Here is a 20,987-nt window from a genome sequence, read left to right as displayed (position 1 = left end):
ACCTGCACTCACTCACATCATTAACATATCCCTTCACACTGGTGTTTTTCCATCAGCATTTAGACAGGCTCGTATAACCCCACTACTTAAGAAACCCACCCATATCCCATCTCTTTTAGAGAACTGCTCATTTGTAAGTCGCTTTGGATAAAAACGTCTGCTAAATGTCTAAATGTAAATGTAAAATATATTTATTCAGAAACAAATAAATAATTTGTATTAATGTATTCACTAAAAATTTATACATATTGTTTATTTATAATAAATGCATATTTTTTATTTGCAACAAATAAATAAAAACTTTTTTGCAAATACAAAATGAAATTTTTAATTAAAATTTCATTTGAGTTGCATATCGACAGCAGGTGTGAACAGGATTTAAAATGCACACACACCTTGCATGACTTGCATGATGAACCTCTTCATCAGATAAATGGCCACAGTGTCCTCGACTCCGACAGAAGCGTCAGAGAACCATCCGCTCTCTGCCACCAGCACCTGCGGATCACCGTACGTCTGCTGGACCCAGACCAGAACGCTCCTCAGATCCAGCTTCACTGTCTGCCCGAACCGGGCCAATCCTTGGCCCACCCTCTGGGTCTCCCGCCCGAAGGCCAGAGAGAAGAAGTCTGCGGTGCCCTTCATCCAGAGCCGCTCCTGCGCACTGAACTCTGGGATTACGCCGCGGTGCGAGGCCTTCAGCGACTCGGGGTAGTCTCCACTTCCATATATGGGCTCGGCGAACCAGCCAATCACAGCCTCCATGGCCTTCTGACAGAGCTCCAGATTGGTGGGCGTGGCCTGGGCGTGAAGAGGCTCCACCCAATGAGAGCCGAGCGTGATGGAGACTTTACCGTGCTGATGGGGTCTGAAGTGTTTGTCGTAAACATGCCACGCTTTCGCATGAGCCTGTGGAGACACCAGAGCAAACCCAGATCAGAACTGAAGCTGCTTCGACTATTGGACGGAGAAGCAGAGACGATCTTGTGGAGCAAAACGTATTTCTATTGGTCAGATTTGAGTAGAATCCCCCCGATTATATGTAGACTTAGACGTAATGCAGAAGAGTTCATGCCTTTATTAGGCTATTTATCACATTTGGTAGGTTCATTTTGAAGACCAAGTAAAAACATGGAAATAAAATGATATACATTATAATTTGTCCAGAAGCATTACTATTATTTTCTGTCTTGTTTTTTGAGACGACACAAGAAAAACCTTTTTTCTTGAGATTTTTGCCATTCACTTTTGCTAATCTCAAAATAAAGAGAAAAAAAAAAAACAGAAAAATAATGCATAGCCTCTGTGGGATTTAAATAATAATAATAAAAGTAAATTACAGTAAAAAAAAGTATACATTTAATTTATTAAATACTTGTATAAAAGTAATTGTATTACACTGAATCATGTAATTAAAATTACGTTTAAGAATAAAAAATAAAAACAAATAAAACATGCACAGTAGACACATTACTGTAGTGTTCTTAGACAATTTTAAATGCAATCAAAATTACTATTAAGAATTAAAAGAAATATAATAAGTAATGAAAATAAGATTTATTCGTAAAATGTGCCTATTGTCATTAAAGTCAATGCAAAAATAAATAAATAAAAATAATGAATCCTTTAAAAACAGGCTAATTCTTCTTTGTGTTCTTCAATTTATTATTATTAATTTTTTTATTATTAATCTTGTGGAGTAAACTTATTTCTATTGGTCAGATCTGAGCATAATCACCCTGTATGTAATAACTGTACCATTCTTTATTAGGAAATTAAATACAAATCACTTAAAGCAGAATAATTCATGTCTTTATTAGGCTATTTATCACATTTTGTAGAGCAAGTATAGACAAATAAAATTATATATTTATATAATTTTATAGAAGCATTACTGTTATTGTTTGTCTTGTTTTTAAGATAAAACATGAATAACTGCTGTCTTGTTTTGTTTTAATTTTGCCAATAACTTTTATTAATGTCAAAATTATCAGATAAAATACATAAAATAATGCATGGCCTCTGTGGTATTTAAATAAATAACAAAAGTAGTAAAAATACTAATTAAATAAATATAAATCAATAGAAAATAATATCAAAAATAGAAAACATAAGTTATATTTATAAAAAATAACTTATGAAATAACTGCAATACACTGCAATTTATAAATATAATTAAAATCACTAGTAAACATTGTTTTGAAAACCCTCCTCAAAAATGTAATTAAAATAACAACAAAAAAAGAAAAAATTTAAAATGTGCTTAATTCTCATGAAAATAATGTCAATTCAAAAATAAATGTCTTTAAACATATGCTTGATCTTCATTATGTAAAACAAAATCAGTTGATTTTGGTGCAAGAGGTATTTGCAACTGTAACTGTATTTTAATTTCTCTCACGGGCTCATGAATCCCTAAATATATCTCCTGACACAGTCTCGCATGCTGCATTATTTCTGCATTCACTCTTTTCACACCTGACCTTTGACCTCTGACCCCAGACTCACCCTGAGGAGGTTGTGTGCGGCGATGAAGGGGTCAGCGGGGTCTCCGGTCACTCCGGGAGCGTGTGCGCCGGTCCCATAGCCCTGGACGGCCAGGAGAAACGGGTTATGCATCGTAATCCAGTAGCGGACCTCAGCTCCGAACGTTCGGAAGCAAAACGCGGCGTAATCTGCGAAAACATCTGCCGTGCTTCGGTTGAGCCAGCCTCCAAAGTGCTAAATGTCTAAATGTAAATGTAAAATATATTTATTCAGAAACAAATAAATAATTTTTATTAATGTATTCACTAAAAATTAATACATACATATTGTTTATTTATAATAAAAGCATATTTTTTATTTGCAACAAATAAATAAAAACTTTTTTGCAAATACAAAATGAAATTTTTAATTAAAATTTCATTTGAGTTGCATATCGACAGCAGGTGTGAACAGGATTTAAAATGCACACACACCTTGCATGACTTGCATGATGAACCTCTTCATCAGATAAATGGCCACAGTGTCCTCGACTCCGACAGAAGCGTCAGAGAACCATCCGCTCTCTGCCACCAGCACCTGCGGATCACCGTACGTCTGCTGGACCCAGACCAGAACGCTCCTCAGATCCAGCTTCACTGTCTGCCCGAACCGGGCCAATCCTTGGCCCACCCTCTGGGTCTCCCGCCCGAAGGCCAGAGAGAAGAAGTCTGCGGTGCCCTTCATCCAGAGCCGCTCCTGCGCACTGAACTCTGGGATTACGCCGCGGTGCGAGGCCTTCAGCGACTCGGGGTAGTCTCCACTTCCATATATGGGCTCGGCGAACCAGCCAATCACAGCCTCCATGGCCTTCTGACAGAGCTCCAGATTGGTGGGCGTGGCCTGGGCGTGAAGAGGCTCCACCCAATGAGAGCCGAGCGTGATGGAGACTTTACCGTGCTGATGGGGTCTGAAGTGTTTGTCGTAAACATGCCACGCTTTCGCATGAGCCTGTGGAGACACCAGAGCAAACCCAGATCAGAACTGAAGCTGCTTCGACTATTGGACGGAGAAGCAGAGACGATCTTGTGGAGCAAAACGTATTTCTATTGGTCAGATTTGAGTAGAATCCCCCCGATTATATGTAGACTTAGACGTAATGCAGAAGAGTTCATGCCTTTATTAGGCTATTTATCACATTTGGTAGGTTCATTTTGAAGACCAAGTAAAAACATGGAAATAAAATGATATACATTATAATTTGTCCAGAAGCATTACTATTATTTTCTGTCTTGTTTTTTGAGACGACACAAGAAAAACCTTTTTTCTTGAGATTTTTGCCATTCACTTTTGCTAATCTCAAAATAAAGAGAAAAAAAAAAAACAGAAAAATAATGCATAGCCTCTGTGGGATTTAAATAATAATAATAAAAGTAAATTACAGTAAAAAAAAGTATACATTTAATTTATTAAATACTTGTATAAAAGTAATTGTATTACACTGAATCATGTAATTAAAATTACGTTTAAGAATAAAAAATAAAAACAAATAAAACATGCACAGTAGACACATTACTGTAGTGTTCTTAGACAATTTTAAATGCAATCAAAATTACTATTAAGAATTAAAAGAAATATAATAAGTAATGAAAATAAGATTTATTCGTAAAATGTGCCTATTGTCATTAAAGTCAATGCAAAAATAAATAAATAAAAATAATGAATCCTTTAAAAACAGGCTAATTCTTCTTTGTGTTCTTCAATTTATTATTATTAATTTTTTTATTATTAATCTTGTGGAGTAAACTTATTTCTATTGGTCAGATCTGAGCATAATCACCCTGTATGTAATAACTGTACCATTCTTTATTAGGAAATTAAATACAAATCACTTAAAGCAGAATAATTCATGTCTTTATTAGGCTATTTATCACATTTTGTAGAGCAAGTATAGACAAATAAAATTATATATTTATATAATTTTATAGAAGCATTACTGTTATTGTTTGTCTTGTTTTTAAGATAAAACATGAATAACTGCTGTCTTGTTTTGTTTTAATTTTGCCAATAACTTTTATTAATGTCAAAATTATCAGATAAAATACATAAAATAATGCATGGCCTCTGTGGTATTTAAATAAATAACAAAAGTAGTAAAAATACTAATTAAATAAATATAAATCAATAGAAAATAATATCAAAAATAGAAAACATAAGTTATATTTATAAAAAATAACTTATGAAATAACTGCAATACACTGCAATTTATAAATATAATTAAAATCACTAGTAAACATTGTTTTGAAAACCCTCCTCAAAAATGTAATTAAAATAACAACAAAAAAAGAAAAAATTTAAAATGTGCTTAATTCTCATGAAAATAATGTCAATTCAAAAATAAATGTCTTTAAACATATGCTTGATCTTCATTATGTAAAACAAAATCAGTTGATTTTGGTGCAAGAGGTATTTGCAACTGTAACTGTATTTTAATTTCTCTCACGGGCTCATGAATCCCTAAATATATCTCCTGACACAGTCTCGCATGCTGCATTATTTCTGCATTCACTCTTTTCACACCTGACCTTTGACCTCTGACCCCAGACTCACCCTGAGGAGGTTGTGTGCGGCGATGAAGGGGTCAGCGGGGTCTCCGGTCACTCCGGGAGCGTGTGCGCCGGTCCCATAGCCCTGGACGGCCAGGAGAAACGGGTTATGCATCGTAATCCAGTAGCGGACCTCAGCTCCGAACGTTCGGAAGCAAAACGCGGCGTAATCTGCGAAAACATCTGCCGTGCTTCGGTTGAGCCAGCCTCCAAAGCGCTCCTGCAGGACCTGCGGCAAATCCCAGTGAAACAGAGTCACGACCGGCTCCACCTGAAGCTCCTTCAGCTTCCCGATCAAGCGGCGGTAATGCTGCACTCCGGCCGGGTTGGGATGTGCCTTCGCGTTTCCGTCCGGAAAAATCCGTGTCCAGGATAAAGAAAAAGCGTAGAAGTTCACACCTAGATACTGAACTGACTCCAGATCCTCCTCCCATTGGATGTAGCTATCGCTGGATGGATCCGAGTGACGAGTAAAGCGATCCCAAACCGACTCGCCTTTCCCATCCGCATCCCAGGACCCTTCGGTCGGGAATGCCGCGGTCCCAACGCCCCACAGAAACCTGCTGGGAAACACACCGGTCTGCAGGAACGTCTCATTCAGCTGCTGCAGCCACAGTTTAGATGCTTTTCCCTGGACTTTCTCAGACATTCCCCATAAAATCAACACTAAAGAGACGCACACAGACCAGACACGAAACATCGTGAGCCACCTACAGGAGCACAAATCCGCTCACCGTCCTCCGCTGGAAAACCAAAGCATTATTAATAAAAGAAAACCAGAAGCTCATAGTGAGAGAGAGAAAGAGAGAGACGCACATAAACACTGAAGATCTGAGAGTGCAGGAAGACGAAGATCTGATCAATGATTAACATGAACTCTGATCCTCTCATGACTTACAGCGTCTGAGAACGAGAGAGAGAGAGACTGAGACAGAGAGAGAGAGAGACAGAGAGAGAGAGAGAGAGAGAGAGAGACTGAGAGAAAGCAAGGAAAGAAGCAGAGAGAATGAAGGATGTTTTATCTGGCAGATCAATGGAGTAAATTTAATTTGGCTTTTTTCTGAAACACGCTGATGGGTGTCTCTATGGGCTGTGTAAACTGTCTTAGAGCACAACTTTCTCTATTTAATTTATATATCAATATCCACAATATACAATATTCATCAGTCTAAATACGTGCATTACAATTAAATGTAATATTTAAAAATAAATAAAACATATTTAATTTAAAAAAAAGTGAATGTCCTCAAAACAGGCTTGGTTTTCTATAGGATGCTAAATATTATTTATCTAATAATAATAATAATAAACAAATCAATAAACAGAAACAAACTGACAATAAATATTTTTTGATAAAATAATCTTTTCTCTGAATCATCCCTAACAATTTCTTAAGTAGAGATTTTAAAGAATCACTAATTACTGCTACACTATAACTTTGCACCAAATTGGTTTATTATTATTATCTTTTTATTTATTTATTTATTTGTTTGCTTTTATTGCCAAACCAGCATCTATGGCTGTTTTCATGGCAAGATCAATGTATTTTAAAAGAGACAAATAGCAGCCAACTCTCATATATATAACAAACATTACATAATATTTTTCATTTCAATATTTCATAAAAAAAATGTAAGATTCAGAAATTGATAGTAAGCTTCACAAATAATTACAAAGAAACGGCAAGACACTGAATTAAATCTGAAATTGCGAAGTAGAAAAGTAGTATCTTCTTCTGTAATATACTTCAATAATCTTCGTTTTATTTACAACTAAAAATATATTTCATAGCATAAGGTCTTTAGGTCTTTTTTGTGTTATGGATCCTAAGTACACACAATATTTACACGTGTTTTTCACAACCGGAAAAAAAAACAGACTGAAAATTGTGCAAAAAAAAAAAAGAAGAAGAATAAACAATAAAAAAATATATATATACCTTTATTTGTCAGTTTTCTCCACACACCATGTCTAATATTTCATCTCAAACTCTTTATTGACACCGTTGTCTAGACAGAGTAAAGTAGTAAAATTAGTAAGAAGCAGGAAAATTGGAAGACATAATTTTGACAATACTGACAGAAATCATTTCCAAACAACAAACATTAAGATAGCTTATTTATTTCACTCATTGTTTGAATTATTTTAGTTTAAAAATAATACAGTAATTATAATAATATGAAATAATATATAAAAAAAATAATACAAATAATACAAATAAAATAATATAAAGAAAAATTTTATATTATTATTTTATTTATTTATTTATTATTTAAGATTCAAAGTTTAGGTCTGGGATTGTGAAAAAAAAAATCTATTTTTACATACAAAAAATACCTTTTAATGTGATCATATAACAGAGAAAAAGGTGGAAATCTGGAAGTTTTAATAAAAATCATAATAAAATATGTGATATAAAAGTGAATGTGTTTAAAGAAACACCTAATACAATAACTCTGTCTCTGCGACATGTGCATCTGACCTCGCTTTCATGTTTAAGCTGTCATTTCTGAAGAACAGCTTCAATATCCCTCTAAAGACGTTACGCTGCTGTTTTATGTCACGAACCTCCGACATCAGGCCGGAAGAGCAGCAAACAACTGCAATGAAAACAGCAATAAACCTTTGCTTTGCATTCAGGGTTGAAGATCAAACTCAATTGAAGTCGATGACAGCTTCAGGACATGTGATTGTAGTTTTATAGCGGTGCGTGCGATTGTGTTTGGAGACATCATTTGGGAGCGTCTGATTAGATCAGAAGACTGTTCAAAGAGGATGCTGAACAAAAATCAGCTCGATTAGTGGAAAACAACACGTGTAACAGCAACACAAGAGACACAAACACAGAAAACCTGATTTTCTGTCTTTAAAGACAGCATCCTATCTGAAACACAACAACTTACCAAACAACTCGACTCACATCCAGCTAACGAAATATGTTCTAAAAAGAGTTTGCTAGCGTTAATATTTATGAAAACACTACTTCTGAATCTTCTCTAAATCCTCCAGCTTTTGTTTCTTGGTTGTGTGAATGTTACAGACAACATTAAGGGAACGTTACATTGTATCATTTTGCAAACATTATGGGAATGTTACTTTTGAATGTCTTCTGAACTATCTTAGATGAACGTGCAACTAAAATGTTTCCATAGGCGCTGTATAAATAATGCTTTTGTGCTAATGTTTAGAGAACGTTATTAAAGATCAGATCACTTCTATTAACATTACTGGAAGAACGTTTGATCATAACTTTTTTAGAGAACTTTGCCAGAACGTTCTGACAACTGGACAGCTGTTTGCAATAGAGGTGGCATACTGTTAAACTGTAATAACTCTAATAACCATAAAAGCACAGATATCAGGTAAAATAGTATAAGTTTAATTTGCCTAATTAATAATTGGGATTGCATTCACTGCACGGGATGCATACAACTCATATGCAAATGCGATATAAGTACATATATTACATTTCCATATATGTAAAAGTATGTTTTACATAAGAGAGAGAGAGAGAGAGAGAGAGAGACTGAGAGAAAGCAAGGAAAGAAGCAGAGAGAATGAAGGATGTTTTATCTGGCAGATCAATGGAGTAAATTTAATTTGGCTTTTTTCTGAAACACGCTGATGGGTGTCTCTATGGGCTGTGTAAACTGTCTTAGAGCACAACTTTCTCTATTTAATTTATATATCAATATCCACAATATACAATATTCATCAGTCTAAATACGTGCATTACAATTAAATGTAATATTTAAAAATAAATAAAACATATATTTAATTTAAAAAAAAGTGAATGTCCTCAAAACAGGCTTGGTTTTCTATAGGATGCTAAATATTATTTATCTAATAATAATAATAATAAACAAATCAATAAACAGAAACAAACTGACAATAAATATTTTTTGATAAAATAATCTTTTCTCTGAATCATCCCTAACAATTTCTTAAGTAGAGATTTTAAAGAATCACTAATTACTGCTACACTATAACTTTGCACCAAATTGGTTTATTATTATTATCTTTTTATTTATTTATTTATTTGTTTGCTTTTATTGCCAAACCAGCATCTATGGCTGTTTTCATGGCAAGATCAATGTATTTTAAAAGAGACAAATAGCAGCCAACTCTCATATATATAACAAACATTACATAATATTTTTCATTTCAATATTTCATAAAAAAAATGTAAGATTCAGAAATTGATAGTAAGCTTCACAAATAATTACAAAGAAACGGCAAGACACTGAATTAAATCTGAAATTGCGAAGTAGAAAAGTAGTATCTTCTTCTGTAATATACTTCAATAATCTTCGTTTTATTTACAACTAAAAATATATTTCATAGCATAAGGTCTTTAGGTCTTTTTTGTGTTATGGATCCTAAGTACACACAATATTTACACGTGTTTTTCACAACCGGAAAAAAAAACAGACTGAAAATTGTGCAAAAAAAAAAAAGAAGAAGAATAAACAATAAAAAAAATATATATATACCTTTATTTGTCAGTTTTCTCCACACACCATGTCTAATATTTCATCTCAAACTCTTTATTGACACCGTTGTCTAGACAGAGTAAAGTAGTAAAATTAGTAAGAAGCAGGAAAATTGGAAGACATAATTTTGACAATACTGACAGAAATCATTTCCAAACAACAAACATTAAGATAGCTTATTTATTTCACTCATTGTTTGAATTATTTTAGTTTAAAAATAATACAGTAATTATAATAATATGAAATAATATATAAAAAAAATAAAAAAAATAATACAAATAAAATAATATAAAGAAAAATTTTATATTATTATTTTATTTATTTATTTATTATTTAAGATTCAAAGTTTAGGTCTGGGATTGTGAAAAAAAAAATCTATTTTTACATACAAAAAATACCTTTTAATGTGATCATATAACAGAGAAAAAGGTGGAAATCTGGAAGTTTTAATAAAAATCATAATAAAATATGTGATATAAAAGTGAATGTGTTTAAAGAAACACCTAATACAATAACTCTGTCTCTGCGACATGTGCATCTGACCTCGCTTTCATGTTTAAGCTGTCATTTCTGAAGAACAGCTTCAATATCCCTCTAAAGACGTTACGCTGCTGTTTTATGTCACGAACCTCCGACATCAGGCCGGAAGAGCAGCAAACAACTGCAATGAAAACAGCAATAAACCTTTGCTTTGCATTCAGGGTTGAAGATCAAACTCAATTGAAGTCGATGACAGCTTCAGGACATGTGATTGTAGTTTTATAGCGGTGCGTGCGATTGTGTTTGGAGACATCATTTGGGAGCGTCTGATTAGATCAGAAGACTGTTCAAAGAGGATGCTGAACAAAAATCAGCTCGATTAGTGGAAAACAACACGTGTAACAGCAACACAAGAGACACAAACACAGAAAACCTGATTTTCTGTCTTTAAAGACAGCATCCTATCTGAAACACAACAACTTACCAAACAACTCGACTCACATCCAGCTAACGAAATATGTTCTAAAAAGAGTTTGCTAGCGTTAATATTTATGAAAACACTACTTCTGAATCTTCTCTAAATCCTCCAGCTTTTGTTTCTTGGTTGTGTGAATGTTACAGACAACATTAAGGGAACGTTACATTGTATCATTTTGCAAACATTATGGGAATGTTACTTTTGAATGTCTTCTGAACTATCTTAGATGAACGTGCAACTAAAATGTTTCCATAGGCGCTGTATAAATAATGCTTTTGTGCTAATGTTTAGAGAACGTTATTAAAGATCAGATCACTTCTATTAACATTACTGGAAGAACGTTTGATCATAACTTTTTTAGAGAACTTTGCCAGAACGTTCTGACAACTGGACAGCTGTTTGCAATAGAGGTGGCATACTGTTAAACTGTAATAACTCTAATAACCATAAAAGCACAGATATCAGGTAAAATAGTATAAGTTTAATTTGCCTAATTAATAATTGGGATTGCATTCACTGCACGGGATGCATACAACTCATATGCAAATGCGATATAAGTACATATATTACATTTCCATATATGTAAAAGTATGTTTTACATACTGATAAAAAATGCATAGCCTGAATGCACTGTAAGTCGCTTTGGATAAAAGCGTCTGCTAAATGCATAAATTTGATTTTTTTTAAATATATGAAATATATTGTCATATGATGTAAAAACATATACACATATAAATTTCATATATTAACATATATATCTAGCCCATATAAAAATATGCATGTTTTGGTATGTGTAATACATTTTTAGACATAAATGTCAAGTATATCCATCCTAAAACTAGTTGATATTAAATAAGTAAATATGAAACCTATATATTTAAAAAAACAACATCAACAAAAACTTAGATTTTTTTGTATATTTGTTGTTTTAATAAAGTTGCATATATAAATAAAATATATATTTTGACATATGGTTGCTACATAAAAATCATCATTTAGATATTATTAACATATGTATTGACTATACAAATGTATGCGGGTTTTATATATATATTTATACTTGCATCATACATCCACATAATGTTCGTATGTGAAAATTAGGCTATATATGGCCTTGTAGATAGCATATATTGCAATATCAGTCTTGATAAAGGGCAATATATTTCATATATTATATTTTTATATGGGAATGCTGCTTTAATTTGCCCAAAACTAGTCGCCATAATTACACATACTTACCTTCATCCTTCACACCAGGAGCATGTCGTTGCCTGGTGCTTTAAAATACTTACAATTCTTTGATAAAAACCTAAAGTTCAAATAAAATACTATGGTTGCTTAACCACACACATGCTTAATAGAGAGCCTTCGATGGTGTTTGTAATGGTTAACAGCATTAACTGCGTCTGAGGTAAATAAAGCGCTTCATATTACAGTTCCTCACAGCAACGTTATCAGAAAAATACAGACTGTACGCTAAAGTTTGTTCAGAGATGGATATCTCTTATTAAAGATATCAAATAAAGTGATAAGCATGTTGAAAAGAGCAGCTGAAAGAGCAGCCAAATCATCTGCTGGTCAAATATGGTACTGCGTAGTCTGACAAAACAAGTCAAACACAGTTGCACAATTATTAAGCAATGATTTATATGTTAAACATCCCATATAATACATTTAAATGTATTTAAATATACAAACCAGAGGCGTTAGAGCCATGTAAGACAAAACTTCAAAACAAAAATAAAAAGTAGGACATGATGGAGAAACTTTCAGATACTTGCCTACAAAGTCAAAGCATTACTTCCATATGAGGCTCCATATCTGAGAGTAAATAACTTGGTGGCTGTCAGTAAATGTCTAAAGTTTGGAGAAGTGAAACAGCGGAAAAAGCAGAAGTTCAGCAACATCATTTAAATGTGATCTACAGTTTCATAAGACACATCTAAGTCAACATCCACAGCTGACGGGTAAGAGAAATAATATCTATCTATCTATCTATCTATCTATCTATCTATCTATCATCTATCTATCTATCTATCTATCTATCTGTTATTGTCTATACAATCTGATACCAATAGGTGCGTTTGGTAATAGAGTACGCTGAACAAAAATCAGTTTGATCAGTTAAAAACAATACAGGTAACAGCAAAACAGAACATTTTAAAAGGTAATTTACAAGCTAATTAAACAGGGGTTTTAAGTAATGTACCGTAAATTCAAATGCCAACATTACCACATTCATCATAATAACTTTCGCTTTGTAAAGTATTTTGCTTTACAGTAAAACTAATCCAAATGCACTATTTCCCAAATGCCTTCATTTGCATGTATTTGTTAATTTTATTTTATTTTAGTAAATTTAAAATGCAACCACAATGCAAACTAATGCTAGAGACTTAAGTAAAAGAGAAAATGCGGTTGACTTGAAACAGGAAATGAAATCAAGTGTTTTCTCTCCGTCAGAAAGATGAAGCTGTCAGGCTGGTGGCTGGTGTCTGTTTATGTCACGTGTTTCCACCCGTCTCTCATTCTGGCCATAAAGCGGATCATAGTGAATTACTCATCTCAGAACCTGTCTTCAGTTCCCCCCGGCCTCAAACCGTCTACAGAGGACTTGGATCTGTCACTGAATCGCATCCAGACGCTGAGCGCCAAAGACTTTAGCACAACACCACGACTACACTTCCTCAATCTGTCCTGGAATATACTGGAGAACATAGACAGGGATGCATTTAACTCAACGCCGGCTTTGGAGATCTTGGATCTGTCGCACAACAAACTCCAGAATCTCTCGGACCAACCGTACCTGCTTAAAACGGGACGTCTACAGTTCGTAGACTTGTCGTCCAACATGTTTACCGTCATGGCACTAGGAAGGGCATTTTCCACCTTGAAACACCTGCAGTGGTTGGGCCTGAGCGCCAAATCAATCAGCAACCAAGACTTCACTTACATTGCCAATCTTACTCTGAAAACGCTCTTTATTAATGCAAACAGCCTACAGACGTATGAGGAGAACAGTCTTACAGAAGTACACTCCGAGAAAGCCATCATTGCATTGTCCAAGAGCGACCTTGATATTGCAATCGCTGAGGATGTTTTTGCAGCATTTAAAGAGGTTGAATTCACTTCGGTGGACAGCGGGATGAAGGTCATCCAGCAGATACACAGCAGAGGAATCCTACGCACCGTTAGCTTGGAAATCTCCAAAGTGGAAACCACCTGGGAAGTTCTAACAAGCTGTGTAAACACAATATTTCAGTCTTCGATTCAACAGCTTTCTTTCTCAGACCTTACGATGACAAAAATGGAAGGAGGCACGCCGTTGTCCACGAGCCACATAATGGATTCCTTCTCTACAACTCGAGCATCCGTAACCAAATTCATCTTCAATCAAACAGAGCTCTATGACTTCTTCATAAACATGCCCGCAAGAAAAGTCAGTTTAACCCAAACGCCCATCATCTTCATGACCTGTCCGTGGACTGTTAGCAAGATCGAGGTGTTGGACTTGTTCGATTGCGCCCTTACGGAAAACGTCTTCACGGTTGATCCGGATACTGAATGTAGTACACTGACAAACCTAGTAAAGTTAGTTCTGAGGGGCAACAACCTGAAACTCCTTAGACCTCTGACCTCAAGAATCCATCTCATGGATTCGCTTCAAAACATCGACCTCAGTCAGAACACACTTACCTATTCAGAGGAACAAGGCAAGTGCGTCTGGCCTCCCAAAGTTGTCCAACTGGATTTGTCTTCGAATGGGTTCGACCAGAGCGTCTTCAAGTGTTTGCCCAATTCCATACGGATCCTAAACCTTCGGAGTAACCGAGTGACCACAGTTCCTTCAGATCTTCGGGTTTTGGACGACTTGAGGGTCCTTGACCTTATGGACAACCGTCTTCTAGACCTTCCCACCTGCCAAGCATTCCCAAATCTGCAGAAGCTCTCGGTAAGATCCAACTCCCTTCATTCGCCTTTACCGGGAGCCCTTGAGACTTGTCCGCATCTGGAAGATCTCGACTTGAGCCGTAACTCCTTCATCTGCACGTGTGCTTTGCGTGAATTCGCCGCTCTCATTAAAGACCGAGCGACACGACCGAGAGGAGAAACTCTTGGTTTGACTCTCAGCCACTGGCCGGAAGGATACCGATGCAGTTACCCAGAATCCTGGAGCAACTCTTTACTAGAAGACTTCTACCTTCCTGAGATCTCCTGCAACGCCTGGATCCTGGCTATCACTATTCTGATCCCGACAATCACTCTGGTAGTCGCCATTAGCCTTATTTGCCATCGTCTGGACGTGCCGTGGTACCTCAAGATGATGTGGAAATGGACGCGCGCCAAGCACCACGCAATAACTTCCCAAAGGAAACCGGAAGACTTGGAGGGGTTGTGCTTCCATGCGTTCGTATCGTACAGCCAAAAGAATGCCGACTGGGTCAAATCTCAATTTCTTCCCAAGCTCGAAGGCGACTACGGCTTGCGAGTGTGTCACCACGAGCGCGACTTCATCCCGGGAAAGACGATCGTCCAGAACATCCTCCGAAGCATCGAGCAGAGCCGAAGGTGTGTCTTCGTGCTCTCCTCTCATTTCGTCCAGAGCGAGTGGTGCCACTACGAACTCTACTTCGCCAATCACCAGCGGGTGACGCGAGGAATGGACAGCATCATTCTCATTCTGCTCGAACCTCTGCCATTGTATCTCATTCCCTCAAAGTACTACCAGCTCAAGTCTATGATGTCCAGACGCACCTACCTAGAGTGGCCACCAGAGGGAGCCAAGCAGAAACTCTTCTGGGCAAATCTCAGAGCAGCTCTGCAGGCCGACCTTCCCAGTCCGTCAGAGAGAGAATAGTGATTAGAGGAATTTTACTAATAATTTCATGGAGAATGTCAAGCGGATATTTATTTAAAGCAGTTGTTCTCAACCAGGGGGCCACGGCGAACTTCCACAGGGGCCTCAAGATGATTCAAGAAGTCAAAAATCAAGATGATTATCATTCACCCCCTCAACCTGGATATGAGGTTGTCTAATTTTAAAAGTGTGACTTTTAGACCTGGAATATGGAGTGATTTAATGGACTAAATGAAATAAACATATAATGGAATTATTAAATACATTGTGGAATGCTGCAAAAATCAAATAAAAGTACAATAACATTTTATTTATGCTTACATTCCATTGTATGTTTATTTATTTACTGCAACATTCCATAATGTATTTAATAATTCCATTATATGTTTATTTAATTTATTCTGTTAAATCACTCCATACTGGAAAAGTCATGTAAGTTAACAAAATCTTAAAAAATGAATGGCCATTTTTATACATTTTTCTGATTATATTCTGAAAATATTTTTCCAAGCTCTAAAACACATCAGTTTGGGAGTAAAAAGTATTTTAAAAAATCTTTATGCAGTGAATTACAAACGACTAAAAAAGGCTTGCAAATTCATTGCTTAAAAAGACTGGGAACCTTGAAGAACATTCGGAAAGTTGAGAGTCAAAAAGGTTGAGAGCCGCTGATTTAAAGCTATTAATTACAAAGACTGACAAGTGCCAATCCTTGAAATTAATAACCATAAATGAGACAAAAGACATTATAGAGCAAGGCCTAAGGATGACCACATGTGTGTCAAGTGATGCATGGACTGAAAGAGGTTAAAGCATGAAAATGAAACTCAGTATTCAATTAAAGAACCAATGTTTTATTTATTATGAGCTGCCAGCAAAACATTATATTACACCATAACACAGTGTAGTTCATGAAGTATTTTACAACAATACAATGTGAAAAACATATTGCATTTGCTTTAACAGTGAATTTGTTAAGAGACAATTAGCATTTTTTTTAAAAATGTTTGTTAATTAATACCTGACATAAAACCATGCTTTAAATGATATCTGCTGGATGACTGGTGACTCTAAACATGTCTGAAGCTTCATGTATGATGCAATTCAATTCACTATAAAAAATGTTTATCACATTTCAAAAATGTCAGTAAAGTAACAAAACTGGACTGATACATACGTCTGAAACTATGTTTCTATGAGGTTAAAGGTCAGAGGTCACTCAGGGCAATGACTGGATGAGGATGATCTTTTCATTAATGCAGAAGCGATGGAGCACCGTGAGGAGGTTTTCTCCGCACCGCGACACAAGATGCTCCATCGCTAGCTGAAAATCCTCCTTCACACCTTTGGTGATCCCTCGAGTTACGGTGTGATGTCTATAGAAAAAGATATACGGTGTGTGAGAACACACAGAGCTCATATGGCTCACAAACTACAGAAAGAACAGAGTACTGAACCAAATGTGAACGTGAACTTTATGCAGAATCCATTCAAGAAACAAAACAGTTTCAAAACAGCAGTTTCTCCACATTTAGACTGATATAAGAGCAACGCTCTTCCAATAAACCATTGGACACACACACACACACGCTCACACACACACACACCCCACACGCTCTCTCACGCACACACACACACACACACACACACACACACTCACACACACACTCACACACACACACACACACACACATGAATACTGTGGCAGAAAATACACATAAGGGTGAACCTCACAAAGAAACGTCTCGCTCATATTGCATCTCAAATTGAAAAAAAAAAAAAAATTTAATAAAAATTAAAAAGTTAAATAGAAATAAAGATTCATAATTAGAAATTAATAATATATTTTCTTTATTCTAAAGAAAGCAGCCTATTTTGGATGACACTGACTTTGGCAAATTAAAATCCCTAAGAAATTCTGTAATATGAAAAATTCAAATAAAATCAACTTTTTTTTTTCAATTAAAACAAGCATACATCAGTACAATTAGATTAAGAAATACATGTTGTTTTATTTATTTATTTATTTACTTATTTTCCTTTTTTAATGCCATGTCGGCTTCTATGTCTTGTCCGTGGTGAGAGTCAGGTTTAGATATCCAAAATTAAAACTAAATAAGATGTTTAGGATTCATTTTTTCTAAAAATCTTGAATTTGGATTTAAATACATCCTGTATACTTGCACATGTTCTTCACTATTTAAAATATATATATATATTTTTGCATTTCAATAAAGAGAATGAGACATTTTCCACATTTCAACTACTGTAAAAGTGCTTAACTGTCATGACAACAATTGGTTGATGCAAAATATAATTTCCTATTTCATCTTTTGATTCCCTGGTGCAATACGAGCCAGACATTTCTTGACATTTTCTGCGAGATTCACAAATGTAAAACGCTGCAATTCAATGAAAACTACGAACACAATATAATAAACAAAAAACATTCTTCAAAGACTTCACGACAATTTGAGTAAAACACAACGGAAAACACAACAGAAAAAGATCTGGATCTTGCAAAATTAAAATGCTTGAGCAGAATGAAGAGAAATAATAGGAGGAGAATGTGAACACTAGGGTTGTCAAAATGGCTGAAAAACTAAATTCGAATTTTTTACTTAAATATTATCAATATTTGAATTTAAAAGGCATAATTTCAGTTAAGGGGAAAAAAAAAGCTTTTGGCTTCTCTCCTGAGGCCACAAGAGGGCGCATCGAGCAAAATATTACGAATGCACGTTTCTTCAAAGCATTATAAAATAACACGACTATCTTTGAAAAAAAGTGCATAATGTTTAAAATAATGTTTATAAACCTTATATAATTAATAAAGTTGCTTAAACAATTAGAAACAAAACAGCATCATGCATGTATGTATAGTTTAATACAAAGGACCAAAAACCAATCACAAAGAGTACTTTTTTCATTTAAAAACTTGAGAAACATTAATTTTACATGGCTTTCTAAACATGCCGCTCTCTTGTGCGAGACGCGAGTGCAACGGTGATAGATGTCCCTCTAGAAAATGCGGTAAATATTCGTTCTGTGTGAAAGGTTTGGTTTCGGTTTTGACGTAAACAACATCTTCCCCGCATTGAAAGTCTCGAGACATGTCATTTAAAAACTTGAGAAACATAAATTTTACATGGCTTTCTAAACATGCCGCTCTCTTGTGCGAGACGCGAGTGCAACGGTGATAGATGTCCCTCTAGAAAATGCGGTAAATATTCGTTCTGTGTGAAAGGTTTGGTTTCGGTTTTGACGTAAACAACATCTTCCCCGCATTGATTGTTCTCTTTTTCTGCAATATTTTGAATGAACAACATAGCAGTGCCGCATCTAGTGGGTTCAACTGGATAGGCTAACAAAAGCATTAAAATGCAATGACACTTACATCGTCGTCGCATCTCGTGCACCACTGATAAAGCTGCCTGACGCACACCTAAAATTCGAATGCAACATTTTTGCATTCGAATGTGGATTTTTATTTTAAATTTGACGGAAAACTTTTGAACCGAATGAAGATGTGCACATTTTTCTTATTTTGCGTAAATATCATTTTTTTTTCATTTAGTTCTGCCCTTCAGAAGCTACATAAATACATACATGTTTCCCAGAAGACAAAATAAGTTAAATTTGCCCTGATCTTCAAATTAAGTCCCTCAGTTGTCCTCGGTGTGAAAAGATGGATCTCAAAATCATACAGTCATTGTTGGAAAGGGTTCAAATACACAAAAATACACAAAATGCTTATAATTGCAAAATGAAAACGTTGATTCATTCAGTCATGTTTGGCAAGCGCTAATTAGCTGCCATGAAAACACACTTCTATGATAAATTTATTTTTATTAAATTCTTAATTTTCCATTATAAAAAAACTAAACGGGGCAGAAGTCTGTAAATGCAAATATATTTCCATACTCTGCTTTCTTTTTTCCATACTTTTCCAAACCGTGTAGGAACCCCGATAATACGAGAATTATAATAATCATACTGCAGCAGAACGATCACGTGACTGAGAGCCAGGTCGTCTCTGTTATCAGTGAAGGCCCTCAGCTTAGAAAGAGACAAACATGTTAAAAGCTGAACCTGAGCCGTGAGGTTTGAGAGATGTTCAGATCCGGTACCTTGAAGGCAGAAGGGAAGGATGCATTTACTGGAGCAGGGGACGAGCCTCAGATCGTTGCCTAGCAACAGAGGAGCGAGATACTGCTATCATAGTAAACACGTGGCTCATGAATATTAATTAGATTAGCACTTGAAGGTTACTGTTAGCACTGTTATGGATATAGATTGTATTTAAATAAAATTAAAAACATGATATGGCTTAGTGTAATCGCTAAATAATGCAGGCTGTGCATAATTTTTTTTCAATATCGTGCATTAAAAAAAGTCTTTAGAGCAAAAAGTAATTTTTCTGCTTTTTAAAAAAATATTTGTATTATTTTTATTTACTATGAAGATGCACTCTCCATCAAAATCACTCTAGTCATTCTAGAATTATTTTAAATATCCTCTTCTGGAAATTCCTATATTTACTGCAAAATATAATTGCAGAAAAATAAAATATCGCAATTTTATTTTTTCCAATGTCATGCAGCCATAATTGTGAGCATGAAAAAAAGAATATTCATGAGCTAATTCTACACAATAGGAGGATTTTAGTACTGAACTGAGTCTCTATTATAGCTTTACAGCTATACTATTATAGATTTTATTAGTATTTATTTTTATATTTTCTGTTTTCATTTCATTTAAAGTTTTAGTAATTTTGTTGTGTCTATATAGTTTTTATTAATTTTTATTTCTGTTTTAGTTAAGTGCATAATGTTGAACTAAATTAAATGTTTTTTTTTTTATATTTTATTTTACTTCAGTTAACATTATTTTATTTCAAGAAACAAAAAAAAAGTTTCTTAATGGTTTTAATTTAGTTTCAGTTTTAGTTAAGTATAATAACCTTCAATACTACTGCTAATGTAAAAAAAATAAAAGTACAGTTTTGTTAAACATTAGATAACTACTCTAGTAATGATGAACAATATTTATACAGGATTTGATCATCTTAAATTATATTAATTTTAACATTTAATAATATATTTTTTAAAATCAAAAGCTGCATCTGTTAACAGTTAATGCACTGTGAACATAAATTAATAAATGCTATTATAATGCTATATATATAACGCATTAATAATAAATATAATGCTCATTGATTGTTAGTTCATGTCAACAAATAATATTAATAAATGGGACCTTACCGTAACGTGTTGCCAAAAAAGGGTTTAGTTTTTTTTTTAGTATCAAAAACAGTCAGTGTTAAATGATTAATAAAATGAATGTAGTGTATGCATGTAGAGGTTTGTGCTGCTCTTCACCGCTTCATGATTCTGGGTCATCAGACCAGAGACAACCTCTAGAAGCTTCTCACACGCCATCTGACAAACCACAGCGTGAACACGATGAGATGCACTGAACACAGTCGGTCTGAAGCGTGTGTGTGTGTGTGTGTGTGTGTGTGTGTGTGAGAGAGTGTGTGTTTGTGTGTGTGTGTGTGTCTGTGTGTGTGTGTGTGTCTGTCTGTCTGTGTGTGTGTGTGTGTGTGT

General features: G+C 34.9%; 2 protein-coding genes across 2 annotated transcripts in view; one reads left to right on the top strand and one right to left on the bottom strand.

Annotated features, from left to right (window-relative positions):
• Positions 1-5,718, bottom strand: part of LOC107750294 (beta-klotho-like) — a 7,974-nt gene extending 2,256 nt beyond the window's left edge. The window contains exons 1-4 of the mRNA XM_016565616.1: positions 5,074-5,718; positions 2,961-3,474; positions 2,509-2,675; positions 406-909 (exon numbers count right to left, since the gene is read on the bottom strand). Coding sequence (XP_016421102.1) covers positions 406-909; positions 2,509-2,675; positions 2,961-3,474; positions 5,074-5,718 — 1,830 coding nt within the window. The remainder of the gene's footprint in view (positions 1-405; positions 910-2,508; positions 2,676-2,960; positions 3,475-5,073) is intronic.
• Positions 5,719-12,435: 6,717 nt separating this feature from the next.
• Positions 12,436-15,540, top strand: LOC107750249 (toll-like receptor 6). Its single transcript, XM_016565562.1, has 2 exons — positions 12,436-12,487; positions 12,984-15,540. Exon 2 carries the CDS (start codon positions 12,988-12,990, stop codon positions 15,376-15,378), a length of 2,391 nt encoding a protein of 796 aa, XP_016421048.1. The 5' UTR covers positions 12,436-12,487; positions 12,984-12,987; the 3' UTR covers positions 15,379-15,540.
• The last annotated feature ends 5,447 nt before the right edge of the window (positions 15,541-20,987 follow it).

Source organism: Sinocyclocheilus rhinocerous, unplaced genomic scaffold (assembly GCF_001515625.1).
Source record: "Sinocyclocheilus rhinocerous isolate Xijiao unplaced genomic scaffold, SAMN03320098_v1.1 scaffold5118, whole genome shotgun sequence".
NCBI lineage: Eukaryota > Metazoa > Chordata > Actinopteri > Cypriniformes > Cyprinidae > Sinocyclocheilus > Sinocyclocheilus rhinocerous.
The sequence above is the reverse complement of the archived record's forward strand: the minus strand, read 5'-3'. Positions and strand labels throughout refer to the sequence as shown.